The sequence below is a fragment of the Emydura macquarii genome, unplaced genomic scaffold, assembly GCF_026122565.2.
Source record: "Emydura macquarii macquarii isolate MOO-44397 ecotype Brisbane River unplaced genomic scaffold, CSIRO-AGI_Emac_v2 contig_2063, whole genome shotgun sequence".
NCBI classification, from domain to species: domain Eukaryota; kingdom Metazoa; phylum Chordata; order Testudines; family Chelidae; genus Emydura; species Emydura macquarii.
The window spans coordinates 149,252-164,963 of NW_027132200.1; the positions used below are offsets into that span (position 1 = coordinate 149,252).

The following is a 15,712-nucleotide window of genomic DNA, read 5'->3' on the forward strand; positions in this document are numbered from 1 at the left end:
ATACAGTCTCGCAGGCATTGGGCCACCACCCGTGGCCTAGCCCAAGTGGGATATCTTTCTCGGTGCAAGTGCTGATGGTAGGTCTTGGGGTTGATGCCCATCTGGTCCAGGATAGCTGCCTTCACTTTTCCATATATCAGGGCGTCCTGGGGGTCCTGATAGGTGGCTTGTGCCGTTTTGGTCAGATAGGGTGCTAAGAGCATGGCCCATTGTTTGGGTGACCACCAAGTGGTGGTGGCTACCCGTTCAAACGTCACCAAAAATGCCTGCAGGTCATTGCTGGGTCCCATTTTTGTCAGTCTCACCAGGAGTATGGCTGGGAGGGCCCCAGTGTCTGGCCCGATGGTGCTGCGTGCAGACATCCCTGTTGGCTGCATCAAGGAGGCCACCTGCTGGATCAGTCGCTCTTGTTCCTGGTGTTGTGTGGCTAACTCTTGCATCATCTGCTCTTGTTGTGCTACTATCTGCTGCAGCAACTGTTGTGCCTGGTGCTGCTGATGTGCTGTCTGCTGCTGCTGGCTCTTCAGCAGCCACTTTAAAACCTTGTCTGTCTCCATTGCGAGACGGTGTGCCTGACGAATGATAAAGGAGGCTTATTCCTCCCTCCGATTTCACCTTCTTAAGCCCCTCAACAGGTCCCGGTCATTACTGGTGTTCTCCACCATGTGTCTCAAGGTAAGTACACTCCATCACTCTCTGGGGCAGGACAGGGGTGCTCAGACCCCACAGTCAAAGTTGTTAGGCTGTCCTCACTCTCAGGGTTGTGTGGCCTAGTGACCAGAGTCAGCACAGTGGTCCCAGTCCTCGGGGAGCATGACCTAATGGCCAGAACGGAATGGGCTGCCCCCTAGGGTTAGGGGACGGCTGGGGTAGAGGGACACAGCCCCACCCTATTCCATTAGGTCCCAACCTAGGCTCTGTCAGAGACAAGTGAGTGCCACTGAGTTAGCAGGGATCTGGCCGAAACACACTGACTCTTCACGGGCCAATAGGTAGCTATTCCCATGGACCACTTCCTACCCTGGTTCCGGAAGTCTTGGCCTGAACATTGTTGGGGACTCCAGATCCCTCGGTGGGCATAGCAGCCTGCAATTTTGGCCTCCATGGGGCATCCGTGAACTCCTCTGTCTCCCTGGCTGGAGCTTCCATCACATATCCTTCCTCCTTGGCATCCAGCCCCAACTGAGCTGAGATGCTTCCTTTTTATGGCTAGCATACCAGTTTGAGCATGCATAACAAGGGCAAAAGGGTGGGACATCCTCCACCCAGAGTGTAGGGTTAACCCCTTCCTGCCCAATGCAGGTAAGTACACCCCATCACAATAACAGACTTTGCAAGCTAGCAGAACTACTTCCTTAATTAGCTCTTTCTAAGACAAATCTGCTCATACTCTTTACATTCTGTTTTCTGAAGCATTACTTCTCTAATATATGCTTGTCTGTGTCTATTATACTACCACCAATCACTACAGTATCTGAGCGTTTTCTACATAAAATCAATACCAATTGTGAAGTCCCTATTGGACTACTTGGAATCTCTATCTCTCTTACTTTATTGTAGTTTAAAAACTCTCCTTGCGGAATTCAGTTCTGGTTAGTTGATTTTCTTGTTTGTAATAGGTTTATTTATTAATTTTAGGGGTGGGGGTTAGTTGGGTGCGTCAATGCTGTGAGTGTCATTCTTGCTATGGTAGAAAGTATTTTTGAAGATGAAGATGTTGCAGCATTTCTGGGCTAGGAAGAACAAATGAAAGTAAAGCAAAAGACACACAAGGTGCCAGTTGCTTGAGAAGTCTCCCACCCTTGCTGTACCACTGATGCACCCCTATGATGGTGAAAACTCCAGAAGTTATTCTCTGCTACAGCGCCCACTGTTGCTGGCACTGATGGAATTGCACCGGTGTAGAGTAATGATGGAAGAGTTCGTTAATATGCTTATTAATGTAGACAGGACTGGATGCTCCAATAAAATGACTATGCATGGAAAATGTGAGTCTTGTTTTCCTACCCATAGGTATATAAAAATTGACTTTCTTTTGCATGTAATCATTTGTAGATCATAAAACATCCTGTCTGGAAGAAGAGGAACTAAATTTATTTATTGATGTGGACTGTATGCATACAGAAGCAATTATGACTCCTATGCCTGAAGGATTATCACAGCTGCAGGTAGTACTTTGTATGTGCTTAAATATTATGGAAACGTACAGTAAATGCTTTATAGCGTATTTGCATGGACAAAAACCTGATTTGTGATGGGGTAATTATGCATGTTAATTAAATAGACAATGGTACATTTATTTTAGCCTGCACGGTTGTTCACCTGATTTAGAAAATCAGGCCCTAAATACCTTGCCCAAGGTCACACAGGAAAACTGTAGCAGAGCTTGGACTAGAACCAAGGTTTACTGGATTCCACCCGTTAAGCACAAAATCATCCTCCCTTCCGACATGGCTGCTACTGCATGTCTTTTGCTCTACCCTTCAGTTTACGTTGATGTAGGTGAAGAACAGAAAACAAATTAACAAGAAAACTCTTCCTTTAGTCCAGATGGCAAGTTACTAATTTGTATTTAAGGGGATTGATTTAAATTTAATAATTACTTATGTTTACTTGAACCTAAATCGGAGTACTCAAGCTTTGCAAAATGAGACTGTTCAGAGTTTTTATTGGTCAGAATTATTATCTTGGATAAATACGTCATGGGATTTCTAAAAGAAAATATTTGTTGCAATTGTTAAACATTACAGGCACTAGAAACATTTGTTAGAGTATAATTTTACTCCACCCTCTTCAGAACCCCATTCTCAGGAGACAAGCATTTTGGATGTTTCAGTTCCTGTAACAGGGCTACTTGAAGCAGAGCAGGGTGTAGAAAGCAGTGACAGAAAAGAAGCCTAATATACTGTAAGAAAATTAATGGGCCAATAATACATTCATTCTTCAGATGAACAGTGAAGTACCAGATTGAAAGCAACTTCAGTGATGCAAGGGACTGAATCTTAAAAAATGTCCCTTTTATATTGACTTCCCTTTATTTTTAGGCTTCTGGAATCTGATCTCCTCCCTGCTTCCTTCCCCCTTCAGTTCTGAACAGTTTCACCTTTGAGTTACATTTATCTTGGATATGTATCCACATTTAACTTGAATTAGAATAGATAGATTTTGGGAGGTTGAACATAAAGATGGTGTGAGTTTAAGTAGCTCTATGGAAATTGGTGAGCATGCACCCAGTTGCACGAGATGTAAGCTTAGCCAGGGATGTAAAAAAAGTCTATGATTTTGCTTTTTTAAAATTTAAAACTTAAGGTTGAATGTGACGTAGCTTTGGGTGAAATACAGCAGACGAGCTTAAACATTTCCATTGAGTGATGTTACCAGTGCTCCTGGTTCTCCTTTTGAAGTGTAGAAAATCTCTCTCAAATCCACTGAATCTTAAAAAATGTTTTCTGATTCTAATTGTTGTTTGAGTAATGTTAAGCATTATATATCTACATGTAATATACTAAGTATTATCAGTTAAGTATATCTGATTAATTGGATGACATTATGTACCCACCCTTCTAACCTGTGGCAGGTAAAGGAGGGTGTGACAGGGTACCTGGGATGAAACCTGTACTGTGGGACTGCTGAGCCATCCAAACGCACCAACCTATGCTATCTCTGACACTGTGATACTGATGTCAAGCTATAAATCTCTGACAGGCACTTCACTTACACACATTCACAGGGAGGGACACATCCAACTGAGTTACATGAATGATTTTCCAGTCACTCATGAACCATTAATAGAGAGGCTCCAGCCAGTTCCCCCCAGCTCCTCAGGTTTGCACCCCAGAACTGTATTGTCTTGCACTGGTCAGAAGCCTGGCCAGTGGAAGCACATTACCTAATTCGTCACTGTGACAAAAGGGTAGTGGACGTGCAACAGCCCTTGTTAACCTGAGCTGATATTTCCCAAGTACTTCAACCAAAACACACTGTTTTAGGTAGAATATAAAACAGATTTATTAACTACAGAAAGATAGATTTGAAGTGATTATAAGTGGTAGGCATAAAGGTCAGAGATAGTTACCTTAAGAAAATAAAAGGTAAACACACATTCTAAATCCTAAACTTTTAGTCTAAGCAAGAGTTGAATCAAATAATGTCTCACCCTGACCGATGGTACAAGCAGGTTATAGTTCCTCAGTACACAGTCTGGGATTACTTTACCATGCTTCCCCAGTTCAACGTCTTTGTCTTCCAGGTGTTGAGATGGGGAGGGAGGGGAGAGAGGCCAAGTGATGATGTCACTGTCTCTCTTTTTATACCTTCTTCCAGCTTGCTAGAAAGATCTTTGTTGTGACATGGTGGTCAGGCAGCCCCCATTGGTCAGGCTGTCTCTACTGCCTATTGCTCTCTCTGAGACATCTATGGGATGGCTGTTGGGAGAGTGGATTCCCTCTAATAGGCCATCAGCACTTGTTTGTCTTGTACTATGTTGCAATTGAAAGGTTGGCTGTGGGAACCTCCCAACATATTTCAGTAACATATTGCAATACTTCATAACTTCACATACGATAGCACATATAATCCAACAGGATATCAGTGTTCAGCAGATCAAGACTTTTAAAATGATACCTCACAAGGCATGCATTGTACAAAACATATCATGATCATATCATAGTGGTGAATAGGAGGGTTCCAGGGTGCTCCTTTGAGATACTGTGTTTCATAGAGAATTTCTGATATATATTGGGAAGGTGTCAAAGACAATCCTTGTGTATTTGGTGTTGGTTCTGGACACTGTGATCAGTGGGAATACCAGTGAGACATGGTACGCCCGATTTGCAGATCAATAAGGTTTAATGTGCAAGGTTTTCTATAAATATACTAGTTAGATACAAAGCCTAAAATTAACTACAATATATCATATTCACTAAGCTGGAGAGCTAAGCAGTTACTCAGAAGGCTGTATGCAGGAACGGCTTTCTTCAGGGGCCCCGCCAGGGAGTCAGTGGCCTCTGGTCCAACCGGCAGCACCTCAGGTGTTGATGGAGCACCCCCCTTTGTCTAAATGGTAACTACTTATACCCTTCCATAAACAACCTTCGCCTAATCATCTTTTTCTCATATATGCTAATTACCTACATTGGGTTTCCACCCTTAACTACATTTCATTCTCATCATAATAATTGGGGTCGTCAAAACAACATCTGGTGATAGGAGGGGCGGAGTAAAAGTATGCCCCTTGGCAATAAAACAATGTACCCCAGACGTTCAAGGATAACTTGTTGTTCCCATTACCGTTATCTATGTGCAGCTGCAAGCATACAGTATCTGTATTTTGTCTTATTATGTGCCATGCTATGCAGAAACTGAGTCTATACTATTATTCAGTCTCTGACAACTGAAAGATGTCATGCTACAGGGGTCAGAATAGCTAAGCAAGCAGTTGAATGCTATGTTAAGCCTGTAGGACAGAGGTCAAGCAACTCAAATTGTACTGGGCCTCCAACACTTGGGATCTGACCCCCCCCCAGTTTATCCCCAGGTAGTGCACTGATTGCTGAAGACTAGCCTTTTGTTAGTTCAAAGTGCAAAGCTCAGACTGAAGCTGGCAGAGAAAATTCATACTGGAAGGAGACTGAGTTGAAAGAGAAAATTTGGTGAATGACCTGAGGATCATGGAAGTAGGCAGATGGAAGCAGACAATTATTTGATATCTAAGATGATGAGAAATAGTCAGGCTAGTAATCCATACATCCTGGGCCCCTTCCATGGGGCAAGGAGAAGTAAAACTCCCAATATTCTAGAGACTGCACTCTGCTGGACAATGTATAGGGCAGTACTGACTTAGGGAGAGAATGACTTCCTTTGATGTTCTCCACTTTTTGATGAGATGATGAGAATAGTGTAGTGCCTGGAGAGTTAAGGGTACTATAAGAAAGTATGATATTACAATGATATGACTAATGAACTTTTGTCAATTTCAGGACTGCACAGACTGGGACCTAGATAGGACATATAGTCCTGATGGGAATGAATAGTCTCTTAATCAAAAGAGAAATATTATGGAAAAAACACTGGAAGTGTGTTTTAGTGATGGGAACCTAGGGCTGGTGTTGTTTGTTTTGTTGTTTTTTAAGGGTTACATGATAAGAATATTAAATTATTTCTGTATTGAGCATAAAAATCCAAATGCTTGCCACACACATGCATGTTTGGATCATGTTATTTCTTTTTGAATGAAAAATAAAGTATTATGTGTGTAGGCATTTGTTGACAACAGTTATACTATACTATACAGTATATATTGTACACTATACATTTGGTCTTTTAAACTTCTTTATGAACATGTTGCTGTTAACCACTAGATGGCATAACAGTTTTTGTTTAAATCCTGTTCCTGTTTGAATTCCTAGTTACATCTGTGTCCCACTGTGAGTCTGGAAATGTTGAATCATTTTATCTCTGCAATCATAATCTCTATTATAAGTTTTATATGTTTAAAAATAAAAAATGCTGGGTCGTAATTATTATTTTTCCCACCTACCCATACCAGCAAAAATGTGGATGTAGCAGACTTGTAATATTATGTGAAGTGTGTAACAGCCCTTGGTTAGATTTTCCTACATATCTGTCTGCATTACTAAGATGTCTCTCACAATAATATGTAAGCACTGACATTGTGCATTATATATATCGTTGAGTCTGATACATGTCAGAAAATCATTATAGCGTTAAAGCCACAAAACACAATATGTTCTGGAGAAAAATTCAATGGAAATTAATATATCATGGAACCTATTCCAATCCTGTTAAGATGTAAGAGAATGAACAAGAATGTTTTTCCTCATGTAAAGTAATACAGTCAAGGTAATGGAAATAAAATACTGACCCTGTGCCAATACCTTTTCACTGGTATTGTTCATAAATCTTCAAGAGTCTGTCATTGGATTTTTTTCTCCAAATCAGTGTTAATATATTATGAAGATGTAAAACAATGAAAACATGACACTTGAAGCTTGATTTTGATAACTGATCACCTGTGTTGCATCTGTAGATCAAGTAGCTAAGGTTCATGATCTGTGTTCACAGTTAATTGTACTCATAAAACTGTGGGTGGTAAATAAGAGGCCATATTTTAAAAGTAAACATTTAAAATGAGACCGTCAACAAAGAAAACACATACTACTGCTATTGTAGTATTTCATGCACAATTTAAAAACATCATTAAAGTAATAGTAAGTTTAATTGATTTCTGAAGAGATATGACATTTATTTTATTATAATTCCAGTATCAGGAATACTTTAGCTTGATACATAATAATTCATCAATTCATCAACTTTATGGTTAATATTTAATGTGGATCTATGATTTTGCCTAATGCTCCTAACTCTGTTTCCCTTGTAGATATAGGGACAACTGGACCAGCTATTTTTTTTCTTTCCATAAATTAGGTTATTCAGACTAGTAAACAAAAAAGAATTTAGTAAACAAACTCCACAGTATCTGTACATCTCTATCAGTAATAATAATTATTTTCAAAAAGTTCCAGAACTGAGCGAAGTATCAGCTACTTAAAGTTTGAGAGTTTTTAACTTTTTTATCACTTTGAACAGGTTGTGAGAAGATATATTCTGGGCTCTGTGGTTGACAGTGAGAAGAATTACGTGGATGCTCTCAAAAGAATTCTTGAGGTATCTAAGTATTGTTTGCCTTTTACTATTTGGAAAGGAACCAAATCCTAAAAGAGTGATTCATCAGTTTTACTGTGAATCATATGCATAATATTAGAGTATCAGATCAAATGTATTTTCTTTTGACTATACGGCAGGATTTGGCCTAGGTTTTACGTTTTTGATGTTAAACTCTAATTTTTTTCCGGTTGTTTGAATGAATCTGTTTTCTTTACTCAGCAATATGAGAAGCCTCTCTCAGAAATGGAACCAAAGCTTCTAAGCGAAAGAAAACTCAAAATGGTCTTTTATCGTATTAAGGAGATTCTTCAGTGCCATTCAATGTTTCAGATAGCGCTGGCCAGCCGTGTCTCTGAGTGGGATTCAGTTGAAATGATTGGAGATGTCTTTGTTGCTTCAGTAAGTAAATACATGTGAGCGGAGGCATGAAAAAAATCTATATTTGTTTTTAAAATTGTTGATCTTCTATATAATTCTCTATCTAATTTGGATGTCCTGTTATTTTCCTGTGTTCCCCACTGCTGGTGGCTGCTGTAATAGCCCATGTGTCCATTAGGACACTGACATGAACACTGGTCTTCTATTTGGTTGGCTGCAAGTGAAGGAGCTTTGGCCAGTATTTTCAAACTTGTGTGCCTCATGTTAGCCTCCTAAATCCACATTTAGGCATTTAAATAAGGGGCTTTGTTTACAGAGATGCTGGGCATGATCAAATCCACCAAAATCAACATGAGCTGCAGGTGCTAGACCTCTCTGAAGAACAGGAGAGCATGAAGTGGCCCTTAGAGCTTTGCTTGTAGCTAGAAATACTGTAGACCATGGCCTAGACACTTGAATCTGATTGAGTAAAGCTTGGTGCAAGAAAAGGTGAGGCATGGATATGCAGATCATTCTGTTCCCCCAATCTTCAGCCCAAGAAGGGGCTGAACCAACCTCTGGTTTAACTTAGAGCAGTCTAAGGGTCTGCCTTAGAGACCACTCCACTAGCTGGAGGTCAGTGCATGTTAGCTCCACCCTTCTTGTCCCCCCCGAGACTCCCTCCTACTCATGGGAGAGATGAATGCAACAATGCACAGTACTCTAAGGCATCCCCGGAACAATAGAGGAATCCCCACTTGCCTTTTGCCAGCTGTCTCTCCTCTTTGTACAGCCAGAGTGGCCAGGATTTGGTCCCATATATTTAAATGAATCCATCTTTAGCTGGATTTACTGTGGATGATTGAGGTTTGTCTTGTCTGTGTTTCAGTTTTCTAAATCCATGGTACTAGATGCATACAGTGAGTATGTAAATAACTTCAGCACGGCAGTGGGGCTTCTCAAGAAAACATGTGCCACGAAGCCTGCCTTTCTTGATTTTTTAAAGGTGAGTACATTTAAGCTTGAAAGAAAGCTGAAGAAAATGGGATAGCACAAGATGTTAGGGGAAAATTTGGCGTGGTGTAAATTCTGATGAAATATAGAGAACAAAATTCACCCACAATTCTAGTGTAGCAGGAGGATGACATGATTTTGCTTCAAGGGGTATTTTGCCATGCTCCTCAATTTTATTGACTTTTAGAGTAACTGTGCTTGGCAAAATGTTGGGATTCTCCTTCACTCAGATGAACATTAGCTAATAGATCACAAGCTGAGATCTCATCTTTAGACAAAGTTTATACATTAGCTACATTATATATAAAAATCTTAAATTAAAAACTCACTATGAACCTTTCTGGGCACGGTAACAGCAACACACAGGGCTAGTCGCTCTCAGCCTACTCAGTCTGACTTCAGTGGGATGTTTGCCTAAGTCAGGCTGCAGACTCAGGACTATACTCAAATTCTGGTCAGGTAAAAATGGGGATTTTAGAGCGTTAGAGGTCGGGGGCACATGAATGGTTGCAAGTCAGTACTGTAGGGATGGGCACCAGTATAAGTACTTGAACTGCTCAATGTTATTTGCATTTTGAAATACTGATCATTACCTTCCCTGCTTTTGAACCAACTTATACATTGGTCAAAATATTTCAGCATTTCGAAAAAAATGAGAATTAAAAAAAAAAATCATGAAATTTCCCCCCTAGTTGTCAATCAGCTATAATAAGAATCTACCTAGAAAATTCCAGGGTTCTTCTCCTGAGTATGCAGAGAACTAACAAAGTGATACATCTGTTTTTTCTCCTTTCCTCTGGTGTCCTTTGGTGTTATATAAAGACAACTATGGACTTTGGTTTGTTTATATGTAGCCTTGAGATTAGGAGGGTTTTCCCTAGATTTCCTCTTTTAAAATACCAGAACACATTAATAAATATAGATATATAGTTATGCATCGTCTGGCAGGGTTTTACCCTAGCTCCCAAAACACAGAACAGCCATAGTAGAATATAAGTCCATAACCCAACAAAGCAGTTACTTAAATGGTCAAATGTAAGACATGGAACAAGTCAATGGGAACATCTTCATGCTTAAAGTTAAGTTCATGCTTAAAACCATTTTCTAAATGAGTAGAAATATGTTCAGTTCACACAGAATGTAGTTTCCCATTTCAGCTACTTTTGTATTGTTGGGATTTGACCCTTTGCTTATTTTTGTGGAGGAAGTTTTCTTTCTTTTCACTTGCCATTTTAATGGTAATTTTAATGGTGAGATTTTTCACAGGGGCCTAACTAATACTTCTAAATGAGTTTGTGAAATCTTTCTTGTATTCCTGGTACAAAGCATGTCACCAATATAAAGAAATCCTGGCAAACATTTTCATTCTCTGAAAGATAATGATAGAAATCTACTAACATGAGCAAATGCAGTGACTTTCTCATTTCAGCAATGCCAGGAGTCGAGCCCTGATAGAATAACACTCTACGGTTTAATGATGAAACCCATACAACGCTTTCCACAGTTCATTCTTCTGCTTCAGGTAAACAATATTTCCAATGAGGATTAGCTGCTTTTGTGTTTTCTCTTAGTATTCATCCTTTGGAGGATTCTGTGGAATCTGTGTTGCAGCAATATATTGAAAGACGAGTTGTTGTTGAGTCTTGGGATCAAAGAAGTGGAAAATTAAGTGTTTAATAATTAGAGCTGTGAGATTAACTGATTTTTTGTTTGTTTCAAATCAGTTTGAAAGGAATTTTTTTGGATAATTTTTCAGCAAGCCTAAAAAGTAAAAAAATAAAAACAAAAAACCCCCACTTTGAGTCAAATAAACATCTACTGTGGGAAAAGATTACTAGAGCTTGGCACTTTACCTCTGCATGTCAATAAATATTTCTTTAGGTATCCCTGATTCAAAAACAGTTGTGTCGTGTATTTGTGTGCAGCTGGTCTCATTTTAAAGGTCAGAATACACTACATTCAGGTAATGGACAGTTGTTCTTTGGGGAATTCGGACACTTGAGATTCTTTTCTTTAGGAGTGCGTAACCGGTGGTGTACAGTGATCCGACTTCCTTCTTAAAACAAAGTGTTGTTTATTTTGCTGCAGGAACAAAGCATTTAGATAAAAAGGATTTGAAAATAACAGTCCACGGCATATCTATCTCACCCAAAAGTTTACCATCCTCTAATGGTACCCTACCCAGGCATAACTTCTTCACAGCAGGTGCCTCTATCTCTGCCTGTATCCCATGAATATCTCAACGGTCTTTGAGAAAATGTTTCTGCTTAAACTGTTGTAGTGCTTTTGATCTTTTGACTCCCAAGCCTTTTCCTATCCTGGTACTGTCTCTTAACAAGCCTCAAGTGATTGCAGGGAAGTGGCTTATCTTGAGCCTTTCTGTTTTCTTCTTGCTTGTTTTTTCTTTGCAGCCCCTTAGTAAACTGAACTAATATATTTGTACAGTGAACATCCCAATAACTGAGTCTACATACAGTATTAATACATTATTACAGAGCAGCTCCAATTCCATCCCACTAGCCATTATCAGTTGGTTAATTTTTTCTAGGTGTTATGAAGGAGGTCTGGTTTGAGGATGGTATATCATGTGTAAGTATGGAATGAAGACTAGAGATGGTTGAGAGAAGTAGTTCACAAGTGGGCAGACAGGCTAGCATCATTGATGCGGAAGAGATGGGTCCATTTGATAAGAAATAATAGTGGGTACGTAGGCATGCTGAAGAATTGTTGGCAAAGGGAAACACTGAAACCATCTGGGCAGCACATGCCTCAAATATGGAAATGTTCAGAAATTATTTCAAGATCCATAGAGATCCGTTTCTTCTACTGTATTTTGTACAACATTGAGCTCATTGTTAACGGTTATTAAATAATAATAATAATGATAATGATGAGAAATAGTTTTAGTGTGACCTTATATTAAATTAAAGGTTGGGGAAGTTTTTGCAGAGTCTTTGGATACAGGTATGTACATATTATAATGCATGTTGATTTTCAAACTGTTTCTTTAATGTCACTTGTATATTTCATATTTTTCTTCAATTTAAATTCCCTTCTTAAGTACTTACTGAAAACAAGATGTTTATTTCACAGGCCAACATCTCTTTGAAAAGCCATTTGAATATTCAGCCAACCAATGATCCAACTGGTTGAAGATTCCAAAGTGCTCTATTATTTGCATCAAAAGTCATTAACAGCTTTGGATTTATCCTTAAGTAGTCTTCAGTTTCAGAGTAATGCAATAACTTTAGACAAAAGTTTACAACACTATGTAACATCTTTAATTTATGCCTCAAAAATCATTATCTGTGCTCCTCTTTTTTTTTTTTTTTAGGATATGTTAAAGAATACTACTAAAGGACATCCTGACAGGCTGCCACTACAGATGGCTCTTACAGAGCTCGAAACATTGGCAGAGAAATTAAATGAAAGGAAAAGGGATGCGGATCAGCGCTGTGAAATAAAGCAAATCGCAAAAGCCATGAATGAGCGTTATCTGAACAAGGTTGGGACAGAAAATAATTTAAGTTGTCGTAGCTAATACATTGCTAATTTTCTATTACCTTCTCCTGAACAGCTAGTGGAGTGGCCACCCAGTTTGCACTCCTTTGTGTAATGGTTCTATTTAAAGCAGAGGCAGGTTTGGGGAATAGGATGGGTGGAAAATGTAATGCTCCTCCATGGTAATGTAGATCCACTGGCCAGAACTACTATGTGCTGTGGGTGAAGAGTTATGTATCCAGTGCTACAGTCTAGTGGAGGTACTAGCAGATCACTGGTGTTGTGTGACCAGGTATAGGGAGAATGCTAACTCCTTATCCCACCTCATACCTTCACATAGATACTCTGCAAAAGGACCTCCTCATTTGCCTTCATGCCAGGATCGAGAATTTGGCCCTATAGGCAGTATAAAGAATTTAAAGATCCAACTTCTCCCCTTTAGTATTTTGACCTTGCAAGGCAGTTCCAGATGTGCTGATGGATATATCCAATAATTTTCTTGTTTTAAGAGTCTGCTTCTCTTATTCAATTATTTGGATGGCAAAATAGAAATATCCTCATGAGAATGGTGAGATACATTTAAAAGGAATGGAGACAGCAACAACCTTCTTGGCTTCAGTCATAATTGTGTGTGGAAAAAATGCAGTTGGAGCCTGTAAATTGTGTTACGTGCTTTCCTCAACTGCCAGTCAGCTCTGTAGACAAGTGCAGGCAGAAGGAGTAGCTAAGATCGTGTCTCCTCCTGCTCTTTCGTGCCTCTTTGGGGAAGTTGACATCTCAGAACATATGTGAATTGACTGGAGGGGAGGAGTAGAGAGAAGGGAATTGTAGAAGTCTATGAGCCCAATTCTCATTTATGCTAAGACCCCTTTACATTTCCAGAGTGGTGTAAAGGGGCCTTCATGTAAATGGAAACCAAGCTCTAAGAGTTTACCAAAGACAATGAATCCATGTCCTTAAATCCACCTATAAACACTTTTAACATAGAATAGAACAGAGTATCCTATTATGTTTACTTCTGTTTTCGCAATGGATGATGGATATGTCGTGTGTATACATTAATATGTTGATCATTTTAAAACTTCAGTTACTCAGCAGTGGAAACCGATACCTAATACGGACTGATGATATGATAGAAACAGTTTACAATGACAAAGGAGAAATTGTCAAAACCAAAGAACGAAGACTCTTCATGTTGAACGATGTATTGATGTGTGCAACAGTGAGTGCACGGTAAGGCTCACTTCATGCTATTTGAACTGATCACTCAGAAACTTGAACCAGAAGAACATATGGACTCTTAATGGAAACTTTAACCAGAGATAGTAGTTTCTATACATTTCAGTAATAAATGTGCCAGTAGCTTTGTTATCATTCTTGTCTTCTGATTGTATTTTAAAGAACTGAGATAAACCACTAGAAAAAAGTATACAAACAGAAAATTACCAATAGACAGAAGGAATTTGTCCAGTGTCTAGATATTGGTAACTGTTGGCCTGTAGTGGAGATAAGGGGCCACAGAGGCTTAGTGCACTGACTCTTCACCTCTGAAGACCTGAATATTAACCTTGACTTAGGTAATAATTGAAAGTGAATTTATATGAGCTCAGTCTGGCGTTGATTCTTTGTGCACACATGCACACACAGCAAACTATAATTTGGTGAGATTACAGTTTAAAATAAAAAAAGATGGGGTAAAATCCTGGCACCATTGGAATCAATAGCAATGCTCTCATTAATGTCAGTGGGGCCAGGATTTCACCCCTAAAGCCTAAAACTGAAGGATTAAGACTGAGGATGCTTAGAAAAAGGTATTTTCTGTATAGTGCTTTCTGTTCTGTTGCTGGCTATAACCAGTGCTGTTAGCCTACCGCTTTCATGTGCACCAAGGTCACACACATTTTCATATGTTGGTTGTATTGTAAATTATTTTTCTTTTATGTATGGGAACATGCTGGCAGAGAACATATAGACCATTACACTTTCTTTCTAGCAGCTTTTCTCAGCCCTAATGTGAGAGCAGTTGGTGTCTTCAATACACTACTGAAGTGTGAATACCATAAAGTATTCCTTACCTATTTTGTGTATTTTAATCTTCTAGTTTTAAGTCTCAAATGATATCAGCAAGTGAAAAGTGACCTTTAATAACATTTTGCTCTTCAGATGGTCACAAGCTGTTTTCCTAGTAACCAGGAATTGTGATTCTTCTCCTTTCTCTTTTATTCAGTCCTTCTGTCACATCTGGCTATTTTCTTGTGATTCATTGAGAGAAAATTGCTTTCTTTTGCCTATTTTATTCCTTCTTGTGACATCATGTCCTGGATTCTGTGTAATTGCTGCTAATGTGGCAGAATGCCACCTGTTTTCTTTCCTCATGTGAAAAGTCCATGCTTTTGCTGAGTCTCTAGGTTTCCTATTAAGGTGACTGTTACAATAATCACAAACAATACACCTCTTCCTGTGGGCTTGACTGTTACTTGGCAACCTGCTCTGGGGTGTTGTCTAATTTGGTACACATGTGCCATGGGGATTTGTTAAGAGAAAAAGATGTCTCATAAAAATGTATAAGGTAATTTTTTCTCTAGCAGTTCAGATTAGAGCTTGCCTTTTCCGCCCACACCTTTTCTATAATAATGTGTTTATAGAGGCTTTACTCACTTTAAAAATAGGGCTTTCCATCTCCGACTGTTGTGCATTCCACTAAGAGATGGGCCCAGCTGTAAGCCGTGCATCCAGATTGGGATCTATGCTAGTCTGCAGCTTTGTGGTGTACAGATCTGAGGCTTCTTAATAGATTTTAAATAAGAACGGCCATACTGCATCAGACCAATGGTCCAGCTAGCCCAGTATCCTGTCTTCCAACAGTGGCCAATGCCAGGTGCCAAAAAGGACCATTAGGATCATCTAGTTTGACCTCCTACAAAACATAGAATTTTGTTTATGATTCCTGCATTCAGCCCATAAATTCTGAATGAAATAGAGCTTATATATTACAATATCTTTTTATATCTTCTTGTTTGGTTTACATACTGATACAGAGAGAGGAGTTGGATGAGCAGTCACACAGATGGTTCCCAGCCTGTAACAGTGCATGAAATTCTTCCATCCTAAATACAGGACTCTGCACTTGTCCTTGTTGAACCTCATCAGATTT

General features: G+C 39.3%; 1 protein-coding gene across 1 annotated transcript in view; it reads left to right on the forward strand.

The window, feature by feature from the left end:
• ARHGEF10 (Rho guanine nucleotide exchange factor 10) overlaps window positions 1-15,712 on the forward strand; it is a 148,620-nt gene that overhangs the window by 54,603 nt on the left and 78,305 nt on the right. The window contains exons 11-17 of the mRNA XM_067558434.1: window positions 2,056-2,168; window positions 7,609-7,686; window positions 7,906-8,085; window positions 8,933-9,049; window positions 10,487-10,579; window positions 12,392-12,562; window positions 13,646-13,791. Of these exons, the coding sequence (XP_067414535.1) occupies window positions 2,056-2,168; window positions 7,609-7,686; window positions 7,906-8,085; window positions 8,933-9,049; window positions 10,487-10,579; window positions 12,392-12,562; window positions 13,646-13,791 (898 nt within the window). The remainder of the gene's footprint in view (window positions 1-2,055; window positions 2,169-7,608; window positions 7,687-7,905; window positions 8,086-8,932; window positions 9,050-10,486; window positions 10,580-12,391; window positions 12,563-13,645; window positions 13,792-15,712) is intronic.